General features: G+C 44.9%; 1 protein-coding gene and 1 long non-coding RNA gene across 2 annotated transcripts; both read right to left on the minus strand.

Annotated features, from left to right (window-relative positions):
- Positions 1 to 4,177: 4,177 nt before the first annotated feature.
- Positions 4,178 to 7,331, minus strand: SKIDA1 (SKI/DACH domain containing 1). The gene is given in 2 exon segments (XM_070382054.1): positions 4,178 to 6,256; positions 6,259 to 7,331. Coding segments are annotated over 2 exon segments (2,763 nt in total). The 5' UTR covers positions 7,100 to 7,331; the 3' UTR covers positions 4,178 to 4,334.
- Positions 7,332 to 7,334: 3 nt separating this feature from the next.
- On the minus strand, positions 7,335 to 13,464 carry LOC138990503 (uncharacterized). The gene is made up of 3 exons (XR_011466644.1): positions 13,019 to 13,464; positions 10,673 to 10,765; positions 7,335 to 8,923 (listed from the first exon to the last, which is right to left on the minus strand). It is a non-coding gene; the product is annotated as an uncharacterized lncRNA (long non-coding RNA).
- Positions 13,465 to 17,688: the final 4,224 nt, after the last annotated feature.

Below are 17,688 nucleotides of genomic sequence, written 5' to 3' on the forward strand. Positions count from 1 at the left end.
AGACACTGACCCCTGTTTACAAACACAGCCTGGGGGCGGGGTGGGGCGGCCGGAACGCGGGCTGGCGGTGTGGGGGAGGCGGCCCGCTCCCGAGGACGCCACCAGCAGAGAGGGACGAGGAGTTGGTGCGAGAGAGCGGGCCCGGCAGCTGGAAAGGACTGAACGCCTTGTTTTTGAAACTGTCAATTCCCTCAACCCCTATTGTGAGGGCTTCATGCAAAACATCTCAGGCCTTTTAAAGTAGGAGCTTGTGAGGCCGCCACAGTTTGAAAAGGAGCGAGAGAGGAGCGGGGCCTAGGGCATGGGCAAAGAATGATAGCTGGGCCCCACCCCCCCAGCAAAAGAGGGCCTGCCAAACAGGTAAAATGCAGCCCTCCCCCCTCCACCTCCTAGATCTGCCCTACGTCCCCACCCCCCAGGCTAGTTTGCAAAATGCCCTCTGGCCTAGGGAGCAAACCAAAACCAAAGCTAGCATTAAAAATAGCGCTTCCTTCCAGGGAAGGGGAAAATCGTGTGGAAGGCCAGGGTGAACCGGAGGACTCCCTAAGGTGGACGCCCTGTTCCTCCTTTCCGTTTTCCTGAGGTTTCCTGAGTTTAGTTGATGGGGGAGCCTTTATATCCCCCGCCCCCCAGGCCAGTGTGGCTCTAGGAGCTCCCTTTTTCACATTTCTTTTTCTTTTTTTCCAGCAGGAAGTATTTTCAAGGTGAAGCAAAACTCACCACGTTTTCTGTCTTTTGTAGATGCTAATGCTTTATTATTTTTTTTAATAGTTGTGTTTTGTTTTTGTTTTACCATAGAGGATTTTTGTTTTCTTTGAAAGAAACAAAAAATGCTTTTGAGGAATTAGTCTACATCTCTTCCTGCATGCACACAAAACTAGCATTCACATATCAGCAGAAACTTCCAATTCTTGTGCCTGAAACTTTGAGGAGTTTCTAGACCATTGAAAGTCACCCAGACATGGATAAGATAAAAATCCACACACCAGCCCATCTAGTTTATGTTATTGCTGTTTAGTGGTGGCTCCTTGTTGTTGATTTTAAAATAAACAACCATTATTGAGATTACTTCACTGTAATCAAGTAAGCCAGTACAAAAGAATACTCACTTTAAAAAGTAAATAGTTGAGAAAGAGCAAACTGCATTTGCTAAAAAGGCAGATAACCTGACTGTGGAAGACAAGAGTACACACATCTCTTAAAAAAATAATTAAATCTTCATTTCACAGTCTTATCAGGAAACTACTTTTACAGGAGAACAAAAATAACTTGTTTCCACAAAAAAGTCAGAAAAAGAGCCCTTTCCTTCATTTTTTTTTTCTTATGCCTGTAAGTGTTGAGTCTTAGACACAGGAATCAGTGACCCTGGAACCATATAGTGTTTTAAACAAACAAGCAAAAAAAACCCTCTCACCTGAAAACATTTAAATGTAAAAAATGCAGTCTATCAATGGAGATAACTTTTGTTTTTCTCTCTATAAGTCTTACGTTTTTGAACAAATAGGACATTTATAGCATCTTAGAAAATCTAGATCTTGTCATCAATCATAAACCAACCAAAATGAAATAAACTGTACTAGGAATACAGCAGAATAGGAAAACAGCTAAGAGGCTCCTCAAAATGGAAGAATTTGCATTTACAAGTTACTGAATACTATTTGGTACACTCTCCTAACAGAAGCCCCAGCTGAGGTTTTGCTGTGATTGGCTGGCTTGTGGTGGTACTGTGGGGAGAAATTTGTGTGGACTATTTCATTTCTTCCTTTTTGATGGTATCACTCTGGAATGCCTCGGCCTCCCTGCTGCTCATTCTCCAGTTCCTATAAACTGAAACTATTGATTCTCTGAGGGTTGGAGACCAAGTGTCAAAGCTGGAGGCCGATATTTTATGTCAGAGATTCCATAGGGTATATTTGTTTTAAATTGTGCTTATTGTGCTTATTCCAGCTCGCAGTCCTCCCACACCCAAGATCTATAGGCTTCAAATATACTTTCAATTTATAATTTAGGCACAATGATTCCACAGCCAATAAGAAAAGTACTAGTCTAAATGTAGTCATACTTGAAACTTTCTTGACTTAGCAGTAATTAAAGAGTAGAAATTACAGACTTCCAGTGTGTGTGTGTCACACTTTTTACAGATTGATTTTGCAGGACAACTGACTGCACCCAAATTCTGCTGCCTTCCAAAGAGGCAAGAACTGACTGAGAAGCCAATGGCTCAGCTTTCTGGGGCTTTAGCTGTAACTTGTACTGGTCTTTGAAATTACACACAAATATGATTTCAAGGATAACATCCCCCAATTTTTACTTTGACCATATCTATCATCCCAATAAAAAAAAGATCCAGTGAACCTACATCTGGCAACATTCAAGAAGGAAAGGAAGGGAGGCAGTTCAAAGCATCTGTTTACTCCATCCAAATGTATTTGGATGCAGGTACTCTCAGCCTCTGTCCTTTACAATAAAGAGTAAAACCACAGAGCATATACAGCAATTAGGGCTGAGACCATCCAGATCTATCTGAAACATTTATAGACAAAAGGAAAATTTCAAAGGGAGTAGGAATTAAAAGGTTAAGGGGGGGGGTGTGGAAAAAGACTGAATTTCCATGAGAAATAGTGACTTCAATTCACACAGTAAACATTTCATTGATGTTTTGTTTCATTCTGTGATATATGATCTATAGATGCAACTTCTTAGGTTTAAGATGGCAAAGATCTGAGATCTATAATTTGTCAGACTAGGGGAGGTGGACCCAAAATTATTAAATTTAACTTTCATCAAAATAGCAAGTGATCTCTGCTTCACTTTCTTCAACCTGAAACTTTTTGCACTTGATTTGTAATAAGTTTGTGAAGTTTTGTTGTTATTTAGGAAGAAACCCACCAGTGGTCTGCACAGAACCTGACTGGCCTCGTCACATGGTATTACAACAAAACACTACACCCAATAAATGCATTTCTTTCAGGCAAAAACATTACAAGTGAAAATGTCAACAAAACCATTCATTCCTGTTAACTGTTCTTCAATCTGGAATAAGTAGAAATGTATGGAACCAGGAATTTTAAACAGTGTTTTTAATTGAAAATAAAGCTAAAGCATGCTTTTCAACAGTGCAAATTTCCATAATTTTGATTTACTGCTTCCATCATCACAACATAGTACACCAGCATGGCCCTTACCAAGGGCTAGACCCTAACCATTTGCATGTTGAACTACTTTGATTTTAAGTGCAAATATAGATAGTCACCTCTGATTGTCACTTGCAGTAGAAACTCTCCTGCTCTATACACAGGATGGTCTGAAAACAGAAGTTTAGAGAGATGCAGAGAAAGTAAAAGGTAATAAAATCCAAGTGCCTGAGTTCTGGTACCAAAAAGCCCTGAAATAACTGTTATTTTTTATTTGGGGTATTCGAACAATTCTGATCCATTTTCCTTTTCTTGGTTGCTTTTTTACTGCTCTGTCACTATAAAGAGTCAGACCATAAAATATCCTGCTATTATGAGAAATATTTTAATTGTTTTGCAACTTTGAGGAGTCATGTTCAGACCACAAGGTAAGCAGGACAATAGTAAGAGTCACCTAATTTAAAATTCTGGGTGAGGACGAAAAAAGGACTTTTGCAATTGCAAGGAGTGGCATAGAAGTAAAATTACACCCTTTACAAAAAAAAGAAAAAGAAAAAAGACAATATTATATTTACTTTACTCGATATATGTGAAGTAGCTGTTACCAGCATTCATTCAGGACTCCCCAATATTTCCAATCAAAAAAAAAAATAAAATAAGTGCAACTACTCTTGGAGAGGAAATGAGGGGAGAAAAAGAAAAAGATACCCCACAAGAAACTTCTTGCTACTTCACTGTGTAACCATGTAACCAACCTAACAAACTTTCACTGAATTAACAGTTACACTTTTAGGTCTGAAATCTAGTGCATAAACTTAATGGCTCATTGTAATATTTATTATTCAACCTTTTGACATTTATTTGTAGCAGTTGAATTGAGGTACCGGGTGCATTATTAGCATTGAAACAGTAAAGTGTTCCAGCTCTACCGTAATAACTGAGTTTACTTGAGTCTTTAGCCTGAAGTATAGTCTGTGGAATGTAAACCAACCCTTCTCCCACCCCTCCCCACCCTACTCCAAAAAAAAAAAAAAACCCCCGCAATGGAAAAAAAAAAAGTAATCCGATTTCTGTCTTCAAAATGCGATAAACCAGGACTCCAAAAGAGGTGTAACACATTAATGGACTTGTACAAACCATCCTGTGCAGTTTACAACAAAAGGAAGGTATGGTTCAAGAAAATATCTTCCAAAAACGCTTTTATGAATTAAATTTCCTGAATTTGTGACTAGGTGGAAGAGGTATTGCAGAACCGCCCAGCTGCCATTTCCATATAGGATGGGCCTTGTGAGGAGGTTGGGAATCCTTAGTGGTGTTTAAGGAATACGCCGGCCACAAATCCCCATCCTTCCCAATAATGAGTGATGGTGGACAAGGAAAATTTGCCATGAAATTAAATGGCCTTTTCACTGCTGATGCTACATTGCTGGCTACCTTTTTGCGTCTGTTTATAACTGTAAAATCATCCAGTGTTCCTTCATGTGTCTCAGTTTTACCTGTAGGACGAGGACTTCTAGCTGATTTCAGATTTGGTTTGACTGGAGGTGTCTGAAGTACAGGTCGCTTTCCCAGTACTAGTGTCCGGTAATTTTTCCTCACCCTGGCACCAAATTTATATTCCCCATCCTCAGGTTTTGGAGAACCTAAAGTGCATGAAAGGCCCTGACTCTGAGCCAGTGGATTTAAGGAAGGAGTTTCTTTTTCAGGGCATGCAAAACCTTCCTTGGCTGTAGTTAACAAGGCGTCCTCCTCTTTACTTTCAGTCACACTGTAAAACTCACCCTTTGTATCATTGCACTCGCACTTTAGCTTATTTGTAATAAGGTCAGGTTCATATTCTTCATTAGCACTACTGTCTTCTACTTTGATTTTAATATTGTGCAGAAACGGCAATGTCCTGTCGCCGGTATCAGTACAGGCATTCTCGGCTTTAGTTGTTGCTGCGGCTGTATCCACCTCGGGATAAGTTGGTGAAGAAGAGGGCAAATCCGTAGCAAATTCAGTACAATGAGGGATTTTGGAATCTTTTTCTGAATTTGTTGCTGCTCCCGAAGAATCATTATTTAAGAACCTAGCAGCTATTGTGTTGTTATCTGCACAGTGTGTAGTAGGAGTTGCTTGTAGGCATTTCCTAGCCTCTCGGAGTATTCTTTGTTGTGGAAATGCATTGTTTGTCTTTGGGCTAGGTGAAGAGGCCCCCTCTGCCAGGCAGTTAATTGTCAGGTCAGTTCTCTTTACAATACTGGAAATTTCAGATTGTGGGAATGTAATCTCAGATACCCTATCGTTTCTTATCTCTGTGAAACAACTCCCCAGGCTGGCCGGGCAGTACACCGGAGACGCTTTGGGGGCCCAGCTCTGCAGATTCCACTCCTCGGGCGACTCCGCTTTGACACTACTCTTGAGATCGGGAAGTCTGCCGGCATCCTCGAAAGCAGCGGGTTTGGTTGCAGCGGCGGCGGAGGCCAGATGGTACAAGAAGTTGGCCTGCGCCTGCACGCTGGGAGGCTTGCAGAAGCTGGTGCGCCTGAAACGGATGCTCTGCACTGACACTTGGCTGGAGCCGGAGCTAGAGTCCGACTCCGTGGACGAGTCCTCCTCCTCCTCCTCCTCCGAGCTGACTTCACTGGAATCCGAGGCCCCACTGCCCCCCTCCTCCTCTTCCTCCTCCTCTTCCTCCTCCTCTCCCTCCTCCTCCTCTTCCTCCGAGGACACAGAGTTGCTGGAGCTGGACACACTGGAGCCAAAATCCGAGTCGTTGGCGGCATGGTCCGAGTAGGAGCTGGACTCGGAGTCGCTGCTGCAACTCTCGGGAAAGCTGCCCAGATGGGGCTGCGGCCGGTGGTGATGAGGGGGATGGTGATTCGGCTGCGGCAGCTGGGCCCGGTGGTGGTGGTGATGGTGGTGGTGGTGGTGGTGGTGGTGGTGGTGGTGGTGGGGAGGCGGGCAGAAGCCGTTCACCAGATGAAACCTTTCCAGGCAAGTGGCCCCGGCGGCCGCCGCCGCCGCCGCCGCCGCTGCCGCCGCCGCCGCCGCCGCCGCCTTGGCTTTGTAGGACCTGGGCAACAGCAGCAGACGGCGGGCGCCGGCGTGCGGCGCGAGCAGGCAGTCCTTGGCGCCCCGCGCTTGCGCTTGCACCGGTAGGTCAGGCTCACCGGGCCTCCGGCGCCCGCCGTCGCCGCTGCAGCCTTGGGCTGGGGCCCGGCCGCCGACGCCTGGTAGTAGGCGGCGGCGGCGGCGGCAGCGGCGGCGGCGGCGGCGGCGGCGGCGGCGGCGGCGGCCGGGTGCTTGCTGCACAGCAGGCTCCGAAAATAAGCAGGGTCCGAGTGGAAAGCGACGTAATTTCCCTGGAGCGGGGCAGTTTCATAGTTTAGAGGGGGTTTGCAAGGCGAGCGCACGAATTCCGGGTAGTGCGAGCCCGGGTATTTGCTAAAAATCTGAGGTAGATGGGCGGCTGGGCGCGCGGCGGCGGCGGCGGCGGCGCCCGGGCGCGGGGACTGCGCGCTGATTGGCAGGGGCCGCGCGGCTCCGCTCAGGCCCCGCCAAAGTTGGTGCTTGTCCTTCCAGAAAGCCGGGCGGGGGCCGGCGGCGGCGGCGGCGGCGCGCCCTGGCGGCGGCGCCTTTGTGGCCAGGGCCCGGCCGACCCTCCTGCGCTTGGTCTTGAGGACGCGCTCAGTTTTGCAGGAGGTGTAGAGCGCTTCCACGTCTTCCCGGGAGATGAGCGTGCATTTGGCGGCGTGGAAGGCGATGCTGTTGATTGCCTTGAGTTTTCGCAACTCCTCCAGATCGCAGTGGTGCTTTTTCACTTTCAGATGATCCATGCGCTTGTGCACGGTCGTCCTCGGGATGTTTTTCAGCAGATCCGTGAAGACTTGGGAGAGGGCAAACATTTGCTTTCCTTTAATGATGAGGTAGCCGAGCCTCACGCCATCCACCTCTTCAAAACCTGACTTCAGGTCTCCCATGTCGGGCACTAAACGATCCCCACCATTTGCAGTAAATATATACGTGACGCATACATACACATGTATGTATGTTAATCCTCCACCAGATGCTGCGTGTGTCTCAAGGCATCCTGCTAATAAAATAACAAAGACTGTTATTCCCGGCGAAGGGAGTGCCAAACTCTAGGCGAAATTATTGGGGAAAAGAAAAAAAAAAAAAACTATGAAATTACACTGACTTGATTCTTGCTTTTTTTTTGGTTTTCGTTTTTTTAAAAAAGAGGGGAAAAACCATCCGGTTTCTGCTTTGCCAGTGTGTTGGTCTAAGTCCTCGCTGCAGATCAGTACCTGGGCCCCTCTATTCCTTCCTTCTCCATTGGAGCACTATGATAATGGAATGTGAAGGAGAAAGAGAAAAGACATGCAGCTGCTATTCCCGCCGCTGCTTTAGCTACAAATAAAATGACAGAGTGAAGTGAGCTCGTCCGGAGACACCTTCATCAATTAATTCCCCTAAAGCCAGCGCTGATTGGACACTCCTGACAGGTGATGCAATAAAAATTGATATTCCACCCCTTCCCCCCAAAATCTCCCACTAATTAGCATACCCTTATACTGCCACCTCCCCTCCCAAAGTAAATAATACAGTCGGTATATAAATCTTTCCATTAAACTATCGGAGCTCAGAAACAGCCTGACTCACAGACTTCATCAGAAGCAGTGTGTGTACGCTTAAAAAAAAAAAAAAAGCCTTGTATATTCGCCTTTAAAGGAATATTGCCTATTTTTTGCTTTATTTGAATTTTACCGCTATAGCTATTATCATTTCAAAGAAAAGCATTTTTAAAACATTATCAAGCCTAAATAGATATATCCCACCCCCCTTTTCCTTTGGAAAATGGAGCTTAAGCGAAACGTGCAGAACAGCCTGGTATTTCCCTTATGGGAGTGGGGGAGCCCGGCTGGGAGCTCCAAAGTTAAATCCGCGCGGTGAACCATCCCAGTACAGACTTACGTTTTGAATTTCTCTCGATTTTCCTTGTTTCCCCCACCCCCCAAAATGCCTTTTTACAACCAGAAACAAAGTTATTTGACCAATGAAGCAGTTCAAGGCTCCAGCTCCGAAACACTGTAACAATTCAACTGAATTTTGGTTCTCTGCTGGGGGGTGGAGTGGGGAGGAGGTAGTTTCACGTCAGACCCATAACAAAGCATAGATAAGCCAGAAATGTGTACACTTTTCACAATTAAGCAGGCTGGATTGGAGGCAGGATGGTCCTAGAGTCCCCAGCACAGCCTTAGCCGGGGTCCTGTTCACAACAGGTCAGAATTCCATGGAGCAGATTGCTTCTGTAGCAAAGAAAAGAAAAGGTAAACCGCCCAAGGTGCTTCCAGAGGTTTTACGTAATAACGATGAAAAGAAAGTGCTGATGTATGATGCAGACTATTTCAGTGGTCTGTGATGCTTTTGGTTGGTAGTTTAAATGAATCTTCCACAACTCCCATTTTTTCCATGAAAGCCAAGCATCTGCTTTTTTTTTTTTTAAATCACTTTGGATGAATATCAATATTGTTTAACCTCTTCATAGTCAAATTAAAGCATATTTTGGTGTCATTTTCAAGGATATCCAAAATATTGCCAAATGAGAGCAAAGGTCTTCCCAGTCGCATCACCACGATTCCAAGGCAGTTTGTTGGCTGCTTTGCAAAATTCGGCAAAATCTTCTTAACTGTTCGGTGTTTGGAACTACAGCATGAATGCAGCCCAGGCATTTATATGTTTCCTTGTTCTTCCAAAAATAGACACATCCGTGTGGTTAAAAGAATAAACGGATATTTCTAAGCCTGCAAGAAAAAAATTGTACAGTAATTTCTTCCTTCACATTCAAAAGTTCCAGCTTCCCCTGCTCTGGTCTGACTAGCACAAGCAGGTATGGCTCAAAGAGAGAGGGAGAGAGAGAGGGAGAGAGATTAAAAACCGAAGAGTCAGACACACAAAAGGTAGTTTGCATGAAATCTCGGCCATGGTTCCCCACCCCCACCCTCATCTTTCTTGTAATTTCCCAGGAATTTTGAAGAGAATTGGGAATTTCAAGAAGTGCATCCGGAAATTAAGGAAGTCTATTTAAGAGAGTCTGTAACTCAGAGGTTGGGATTTGAAAAGTCAGCCCTGGACTACTGTTGCACTCAGCACAGATGTAATCGCCGCTCTTCAACTTAATCAATGTGTGTACAAACCGCGATGTCTAGTTCTTGCCTTTGAAATCTAAGGCTAGCATTTCCAACCAAGAAATCAGAGCTACAGCAAATTACATTTTTGTCCCTTGAATGAGAGAAGGATCATTGAATGGATCTCGTGATATTTCAGGCTTTAAACGTAACCGAGAGGCAGCAATGAACAATGCCTCGTCACAGCTAATACCATCCACCGAGTTGGCTTTCTTTTGCATCTGGATGTATCACACCGCGTATTTCTTTCACTTTCGCAGGAGGCAAAATGCAAGAGGTTTAAACAGAAAGCAAAGTTTCCAGGAAAAGCAGATGCTGGTGTTTGTTTTTGAAAGTAGAATGAGCAGAGTCTTTCTATTGCCAGTGACAATAATGTCGTTTTAAAATTTCTCCTGATGCACTTATATACTGCCAGCCCTCTTCCTCTCACCCCACCCCGTTCAATTCCCCTCCCCCAGCTTTAAGATTTCCACCAAAGAGTCAAACAGCCAAGAAATAGTAAACTCAGAAAAAGCCTTTGAGAACACATTACAAAAGGTTGGCTAGAGCGTCTTTTTTTTTTTAATTTGGCCAGGTAGTACTAGTTGTTCTCGATTCCTATTGAGATTTTCACACACACACACACACACACACACACACACACACACACTCACAGTCCTATTCCTCCTGCACAAGGCTATGTGATTTAGTAACCATTTCAAAATCACCTTTTCCTCTCCTTCCTCCTCTTTCACCTTTGAAATACTGGCAATATGGGTGGTTTTTAAAACTAGCAGAATAGTATGTTTTAAACTAAAGTTACAATCTGTTGGGTCAAATGAAGAAAAATAAAGGCCAAGGGATTTGGGAACTGGATCTATATATACAATTTATGTGAGTATGTTTGTATGTGCACTCAGATACCTTCACATTTATACATTTTTAATACTCCTATTACACACCTTTCTTCTTGTCTAATACATTCTTTTGTTCCTTTAACTTCCCCATCAGTGTGTGTGTGTGTGTGTGTGTGTGTGTGTGTGTTAAGGCGTGAGCGTGCACATTCTCGCATGCACATGCACACACACACAGAATGTGACAGACAGCTTTCTTGTGGCCATCAGCACACGTTGCATATCCGGGGTCTTCTCCAGGCACATTGGGGGTCGATCCCGATAAAAAGATCTAGCTGAGGCCCCTGAGCGCTCACACATGAAAGGCAGGGGACTTTAAGATGGATTTGCATGCACACAGGGGATTTCGATCAATAGCTACCAACATTTATGGCTTAGATTATTAATGTGAAAGCTGGCCAAAAGAATGGGGATGAAAAATTAAAGGTGTCTGTTATCAATTATGCTTAAAGTTATGCAATAATTTACTTACTTTGCCTGGATGTGCAGATCCAGATGTATAAAGTACTGTTCTTCAAAAGCCAGGGGGTTCCTTTGATAAATATGTTGACCATGTCAGCCGCCTCTACAATCAAAGATGAACCCTATTCAGATGATGGCCTGTATTCAAATTATTTTTTTTTAAAAAAGATATATCAACTTCTATGTTTCTGAAGCACATATACATATGTGGGGTGGATATGCCCAAATTAACATTTATGTGGATATTCATTTCCAAGGGTCCAGGGAATTACTTAACTGAGAATTTAGGCATATATATGATATGCACTGAGTTTGTTAATTAAATGCAATTATTTACTCAGGGAGGAATGCATAATCTACACACTATCATAAAAAAGTATTTTAGCTTTGAAAACAAAGCTATTTGCTAGAGGAAAATCCTCTGTGGCAAATACAGATAGAAATATATTAATGTCCACTTACTTCTGCATTTGTTGTAAAAAATCAGCACTTTCAGTTTTTAAAGTGATGGGCTATGAAGATATGAACATATTTGTCTTTACTTATCCTGTGTGAATGTGCTAAATTTATCTTCAAAGGTTCTATTTTGATTTATTTTCACTGTATTTTATGTTTAAATACCATTGCAATTCAGTCTGACCTCTTTCCTATGCATCGAAGTAATGCACACGGCATTTACAGTCTTTTAAATGGTTAGCTGGGAAATGCAATAGCAATTTGCAGATGTAGTTTACTAATGGGGAAAGTTCTTTTGAAAACCTGAAGGAAAATCTAAGAGTACTTTTGCATTTCTACACTACAATGTCATATAATTAAAGTATTGAAGAGCATTAAAATAATCCTTTCCCTTCCCAGCCTTCACTCATACATACATAATTTAAATGAGGAACAACACCCCCCCCCCACCCCACCACCATCACCTAACTCTTCACCATATACATTTGTTTTAGTGATTGCTGGCACATTTTGTTCAAAGTGAACTCAGACAGAAAAGACTAGGGAACATCACAAAGGCCTCCACAATGTAAGTACACTGGTTAGAAGAATAAAAGAATTCCCTTGTACTGTTAGCCAAAAGTAACTATAATAAAACATAACAAAGTCTAAAATAATAATAACGACTCATATGGCTGAATTAATTGAGGATATAGGACAATGAAATCCTGTGTGAGAGTCAACAGTTCCTTACCTAAATTTATGTCTTTTACATGTTCTCTACTTTTGGGGAGGGGAAAATGAGAATGCAGGAGGAGGAAATGGCTAACTTGAGGATCAACTTAAATTATAACTTAGTACATTTTCTTTAATTTTTTTCTTTTTTGTCTCATTCAAACAAATCAGGGCAGGTCTCCAAAAGGGCCCATCCTTCTGTTCTTAGGCATCTGAAAATCCTGTTTTTAACAGAAGTTTGGGACACAGAGTATATGCCATGTTGTCTACTGACCCATAATCAAAATGCGGTGACCTTCTACCCTTTTTTTGCCCCCTGACCCATCTTGAATTCAATGCAGCCTTTATAAATTTGCAAATCCTTGGAGGTAGAGGGGGTTTTGTGAGGCTTTGTTCTGAAAAAGCCCTAAGAGTGTGCTTTCTAAATTAGACAAAGGTAGAGCAACAAACTCTGGGGGGACAAGATTTTATACAGGTGAGCCATAGGCGACTCTTCAGATAACACATATTGCAAGCCAAAAAGCAGTTATAAATGTGGGAGACAAGAAGGTTACAGATTACGTCAAATTAGAGTATGGTACAAATCACTTTCATGATGTAAGAAATGGTTAGGCCACAATCTTCCTGCTCTCCTCATCTCAAGGGCTGTGGGGGACCCTAGTGATCATGGAAGGAATGGGGTGGGAGAGGAGTAAAGAGAGAGGGGAGGAAGGCTGGGAGGGAAAAAAAGAAAGGAGCAAGACCTGATCTGAATGTACAGGCACATTCCCTTATCTTTTCTGCTATCAGCCAGTTTAAAGGACACCATAATTATGATAGTGATAAAACAATGCTTGCTTATGTGTGCTGAATAAATAAAGAATGTTTACAGCTCAAGAATCTTTTAATTCCAATTAAATGCTATCAAAGAAAAACCACTTTTCCTACTGCAACTGCCTTTCCCCCAATTATCTTGTTTTGTTGCAATATTTTCCTATGAGACACCAGGGCCTCTTACAATTGATCGTGAATGTAGGAAAAAAATCTGAGAAAGTATAGAGTTCTGTGTTGGTGTATTCAATAACCCACAAACCTCAAGATCCACAGTTTATTTGGGATACCCTGATTTTTGTTTATTTCCTATTTCCCATCAGGGAGAGCCAAATATGTAGGAACTGAAGTGATGACATTCAGTGTTGAGGCCTACCTATGGGCTGCTTAAGCCACACTGAAATTCTGAGCACCCTAGAGGGGAGAAGGGAAAGATACGCATGTGAAGCCTGATGATCTCTGGAAAGGGAATCCTCTGGTTCTGTTCCCCTGGCTTCAGCCCAAATTCTTCTAGGAGCACTGGAGCCAATCACTGTCTTCCACTGCTACAGCTACTGGGTGCACACAAAAAAGCGGGAGATCAAAAAACTCCAAGTTCGCATTTATGGATACACAAGGATCATTTCGTATTCATGACTTCAACAAATCACATTATAATCAGATTTTAAACAAGGTTTGGGGAGTAATGCCCACCAGGCTGGACCCTAAACACTAACACATATCACATGCTAGCCAGGAAAGCCACTTGTTAAATTTTGGAATCACAGGGTGAAAATTGTCTTTCAACTTTGAAAAGCTCACTTTTTGCTTTAAAGGCCAGTTTTTACACAAATTCATTTCAAGCAAGTGCTTCTCTTTAAGTCATTCCAAAACGCTATAATTCAAATCTCTGTTTGCTTCCTTTCTCAGTTCCAGTAGTGTTTTGAAAAAAACACATGGCATAACAAACATTATGGAAAACCCACTCCTTCCGTTAAATGTCCTTACAAACCTGCCTTTTTACTCCATCTGTCTAAGCAGCGCATTGCTAAGCAGAAACTTAAACAACATACACACACACACACACACACACACACACTTTCCTCAAAGAAATATCTAGTATTTCTTGGCATATTCTTTTGGTGATGTGGTACAAAAATACAGTGGTAAAAATTTTCAGAGGATACCTAAATTCCCTGGATGCTTGCGGACCCCTTTCCTTTTGAAAGTTTAGAGCTTCCAATACCCTCAATTCTACTGGCAGAATTAGGATGGACTTAGAGGGTCCTAAACGTGACCGATTCACTAAGGCGGGGGGCTACAGCTTGCAGCAACGTGCTCGGCAACTTAATCCTACGCTAAAAGAGGGCAGAGAGAGAAAAAGAATGGAATACAAACTCTCCCGACATTCGTAGTTACTTTCAAGGTGGATTGTGTATTTTAAGGCTGATGGGAACGTCTGGTTTGGGGAGCAAAAAGAAGAGAAGGTAAGTGTTTGTCCTTGTATCAACCAGTTCCTAGAGAAACAATGAAAGAACAAAGGGAACCACTTCTCCATCTGAACATTTTCTGAATCTCCCTGTTTCAAGCCAAAAAGCCTGCGAGGGGATTCGCTTTACTCTACCGTAAGCAGTTCTTGCCAGGCTTGCTGAGCTAAGAAAGAGAGAAAAGTTGAGCAGAAGTGTAAATATAGACTAAATAATAATAATAAAGACTTGCTGTAGGTATCGCCAGAGCTCCAGCCCCAGCAACTTTAGAAGTTGCTAAATGCAAGAAGGGAAAGCCCAAGAAAGAACCTTTACATTACAGATTTCAAACTGTAAAGTCATTTAAATAGCTTTACTTGCTTTTTGGAAGGATTTCTGCGCACAAAATGTGAAGGTTACTGTCTATGGGGAAAGAGCGGCGTACTGTTCAGGTCGAGAAATGTTCTCTATTTCTATGTGGAAAATAATTTTGTTCAAAGCAAAGGGGATTCAAGTATTGACGCTACTGTTTGTTGATAGAAGAAATGGCAGCAGTGGTTGGGAAAGGAGAGTCGTATATAAATGTATTTGCTTTGGGGTACAATGGTTATCGGCAAGTCGGCCTTTGTGGGTCTGTGTGGCTGAATAAGTGACCGAGTGCCATCGGCATTATATAAATGGATCGGTGTGTGTGGGGAGCCCCCCAAAGCCGGCGAGCACGTGAAACACATTTTTTTACTGCCCCCCCAGCGGCGACCAAGCCCCCTCCACGCCACCCCCAAATCCGTATATTACCTGCCCAGTTACAGTGACACATGTTTATGTTTATAGTCCTGGTTTGTAGTAGTGTCAAGAGCCGCAGCAAGGGGAGGGGGAGGAGAGAGGAGAGGGAGGAGTAAATGCAACCACCCCCACTTGTTGTTAAAGCAAATTTACTGCGTTATTGCAAGGCCGGTACGGGGGGCTGGGAAGTGAGTTGAGAGGAAGGGTAGAGTTGGGTAGTGTGTTGGTGGTGGAAGGCGGGGGTGGGGTGGGGTTAGGAGATCCGGGATGGAGCTCCTCTCTCCAGCGGCCCGGGAAAAGCAGCTCGGTCAACAGGGGAGCATGCTGGCGCGGTCGAAAACAAAAAGGTTCCTCCTGCTCGCTGCGTTCACGTGGGGGGCTCTGCAAGCGGGGCTCCAGGGCCCTGACCTCTGACCCTGGCTCCTCTCCGCGCTCTCCCGGTGCCGCGCGGCCACTTTTTACCCAGGATCCCTCGCGCCGGTCGCGCTCGTGCCGAGCTCGAGTCCTTCTTAATCCTCCATTCCCCGATTCAGTCCCCTCCCCTCTCCCTACTCCCCCCCGCCGCTACCCCACACCCCGCCGCCGCCAGCCCCGGGGGAGGATTCTCCGGCAGGGAACCCCCGCCCCACCCCCACCCCCACCCCGAGAGCCCGGGCCGAGGCGACCGCAGTCGGGCCGGGTGGGGCGGGGAGTGCAGAACCCGCCTCCCCTGCTGTGCCGGGCCTGCGGGGGAGGGGAGGGGAGGGAAGAAGAAGGCGGGGGAGGGGACCCGAAAGGAGGGGGCGCGGCGGCCCGGCCCCACTGCCCTGCCGCGGCCTGGACCTGTTGACTGCTATTGGTCCGCCTCGTCCTGCGCCCTCTCCCAGCCCGCCGCAGCCCCGGTCCTTCCGCGGAAATGTGGGGAGGAAATAAGGATGGCTGTTCTCTCCGCCTCCCTCCAACTTTAGTTTTTTTCTTAGGGGATGAGAAAGCAAAGTAATCTCATCCGCTGCTCCATCCTGTCTCATAAAGTCCTGTCATGCGCGGGCCCGCCGCCCTCCCGGCCCCAGCTATTTAAAACCTTCTCTCTTCCTCAGACCAGCTCCCCTGCCCGGAGCCCGAGGGCCCTCGACGCCCCCGCTGCGCTCCCCCCCGCCCGGCCTGGCTTCTTCTCCAGCGAATTGTGTTGCTTCTTCCCAAGAAGCTCCCTCGTCCACGTTCCACTTTTTTACCGTCCCGGGAGGCGTAAGATAAAACCTCTGGTTTGCTGCATGCCGCCGGACACATTCTCTGCCCTTTCGTCAAAATGTACTTGATGGAGAGTTTAAAATAACAATATTTAAAGGAGGAAATAAAAAGGGGCGAATTCTTTGCGACATAAATGCATTAAAAAATTTTTTAAAGAGAAATGTATTTAGAGTTAAAGGTTTTATGAGATTTGCTGTAGTTCCTTCTAAATTTTTGGATTTCCTGGGGGGATCTTTTCCAGAGGGAAACAGCAAATTAAAATTAAGGTGGAAGTGAGACATCTCAACCACTTCTGAAAATAAAGGAGAAATTGAGAAAATATATTCAGGAAATAGCGGGAAGGCACCCACAGCGAAAACTGGAATCGCCGAAGGCAGCGCCTCGGTGTCGCAGTTGGAGGAAGGAGGGCCAACCCACGGCCGGGAAGCAGGCGCGCGGCGGCAAGAGCGGGGAGAGCGGCGAGCCGGGCCGGGCCGCGGCTCTTGGGAGGAAGGCTGCGCCGGCGGTGCGAGCGCGAAACCGCGGGCGGGGAGGGCCGAGGTGGGCGGGGGCCGGGCGCGCGACCGGCGCCGCCGATGAAGCTGGAGTCGGGCTCCGGTCGCCCGGCCGCCCCCATTGTTCGGCCGCCGCGCAGCAGTTCGCCGAGCGCGTCCTTCCCGGGGGAGGGGTCCCGAGATCGAACTCTGCCCCCACCCCCAGCTCCCCGAACTGCAAAAGGCTCGGGCCGGGTCGGGTCGGCAAGTTTTATGATCAGTGTCGGCGGGCGATGGGTTCCCAACTCCAGACCGCGTAGGAAGGAGGCTTTACAACGTGCCGCTAAATTGGAGGAAGCTGGGCAAGCCTGAGACTCCACACGAAAAGAGGGAAAGCAGCATAGATATGTTTGTAAAGTGATGGCTAGATAGAGACAAATGTGGGCAAAAAATTTTTTTTCTTTCTGGATCCAGAGAGTTAGAGCCCATCATATCCTATTTTGAATCTCTAAATGTATGGATTCGAAAATGAATGTCGGGGTTCAAAAGAGTTCGGAAAAGCACGTTTCACTGTCTGTTACTATTCAGTTCTTTGTTGTATATAAAGAGTTTAGTTTTAAAAGGCTGGGTTGAGCTACCCCTAACAAAAACAGGCTTGGATTCTTAACGTGAAGTGCATTTTCAAAATAACACTGAAATTCATAAGGGAAAAACGTGTCATTTGCTTTTATAACACGTTTTAGAAAGAAAGAACTGAAAGACACCTACGAAACTCTGCCTGTTTTCCTTTGTGAGGCATGTGGAAAAAATATTTCTGGCAAGCGTCACAGTTTTAAAAAATGAAGATTTCCAACAAGTGATCGCAAGTCTTGAAGACAAGAGTAAAGTCATCGTGCTTGAAAACTCATGAAGAAATAATTTCAATTCTTTTGCTCAAACCTTACTAGGGCCAGAGAGTAATTTCGACTTAGATTTATAATAGACTTTGCGGAAATTCCTTGTAAAATGCCCATTACTAGTCTCTGTATTATACAGCACTGGTTTCCCAAGGTGGATTTTTAAAAACCAATTAGAATTGATCTCTAATGGAATATTATATTTACATGTCATCATGAAAA

Source organism: Bos mutus, chromosome 13 (assembly GCF_027580195.1).
Source record: "Bos mutus isolate GX-2022 chromosome 13, NWIPB_WYAK_1.1, whole genome shotgun sequence".
Taxonomy (NCBI): Eukaryota; Metazoa; Chordata; class Mammalia; order Artiodactyla; family Bovidae; genus Bos; species Bos mutus.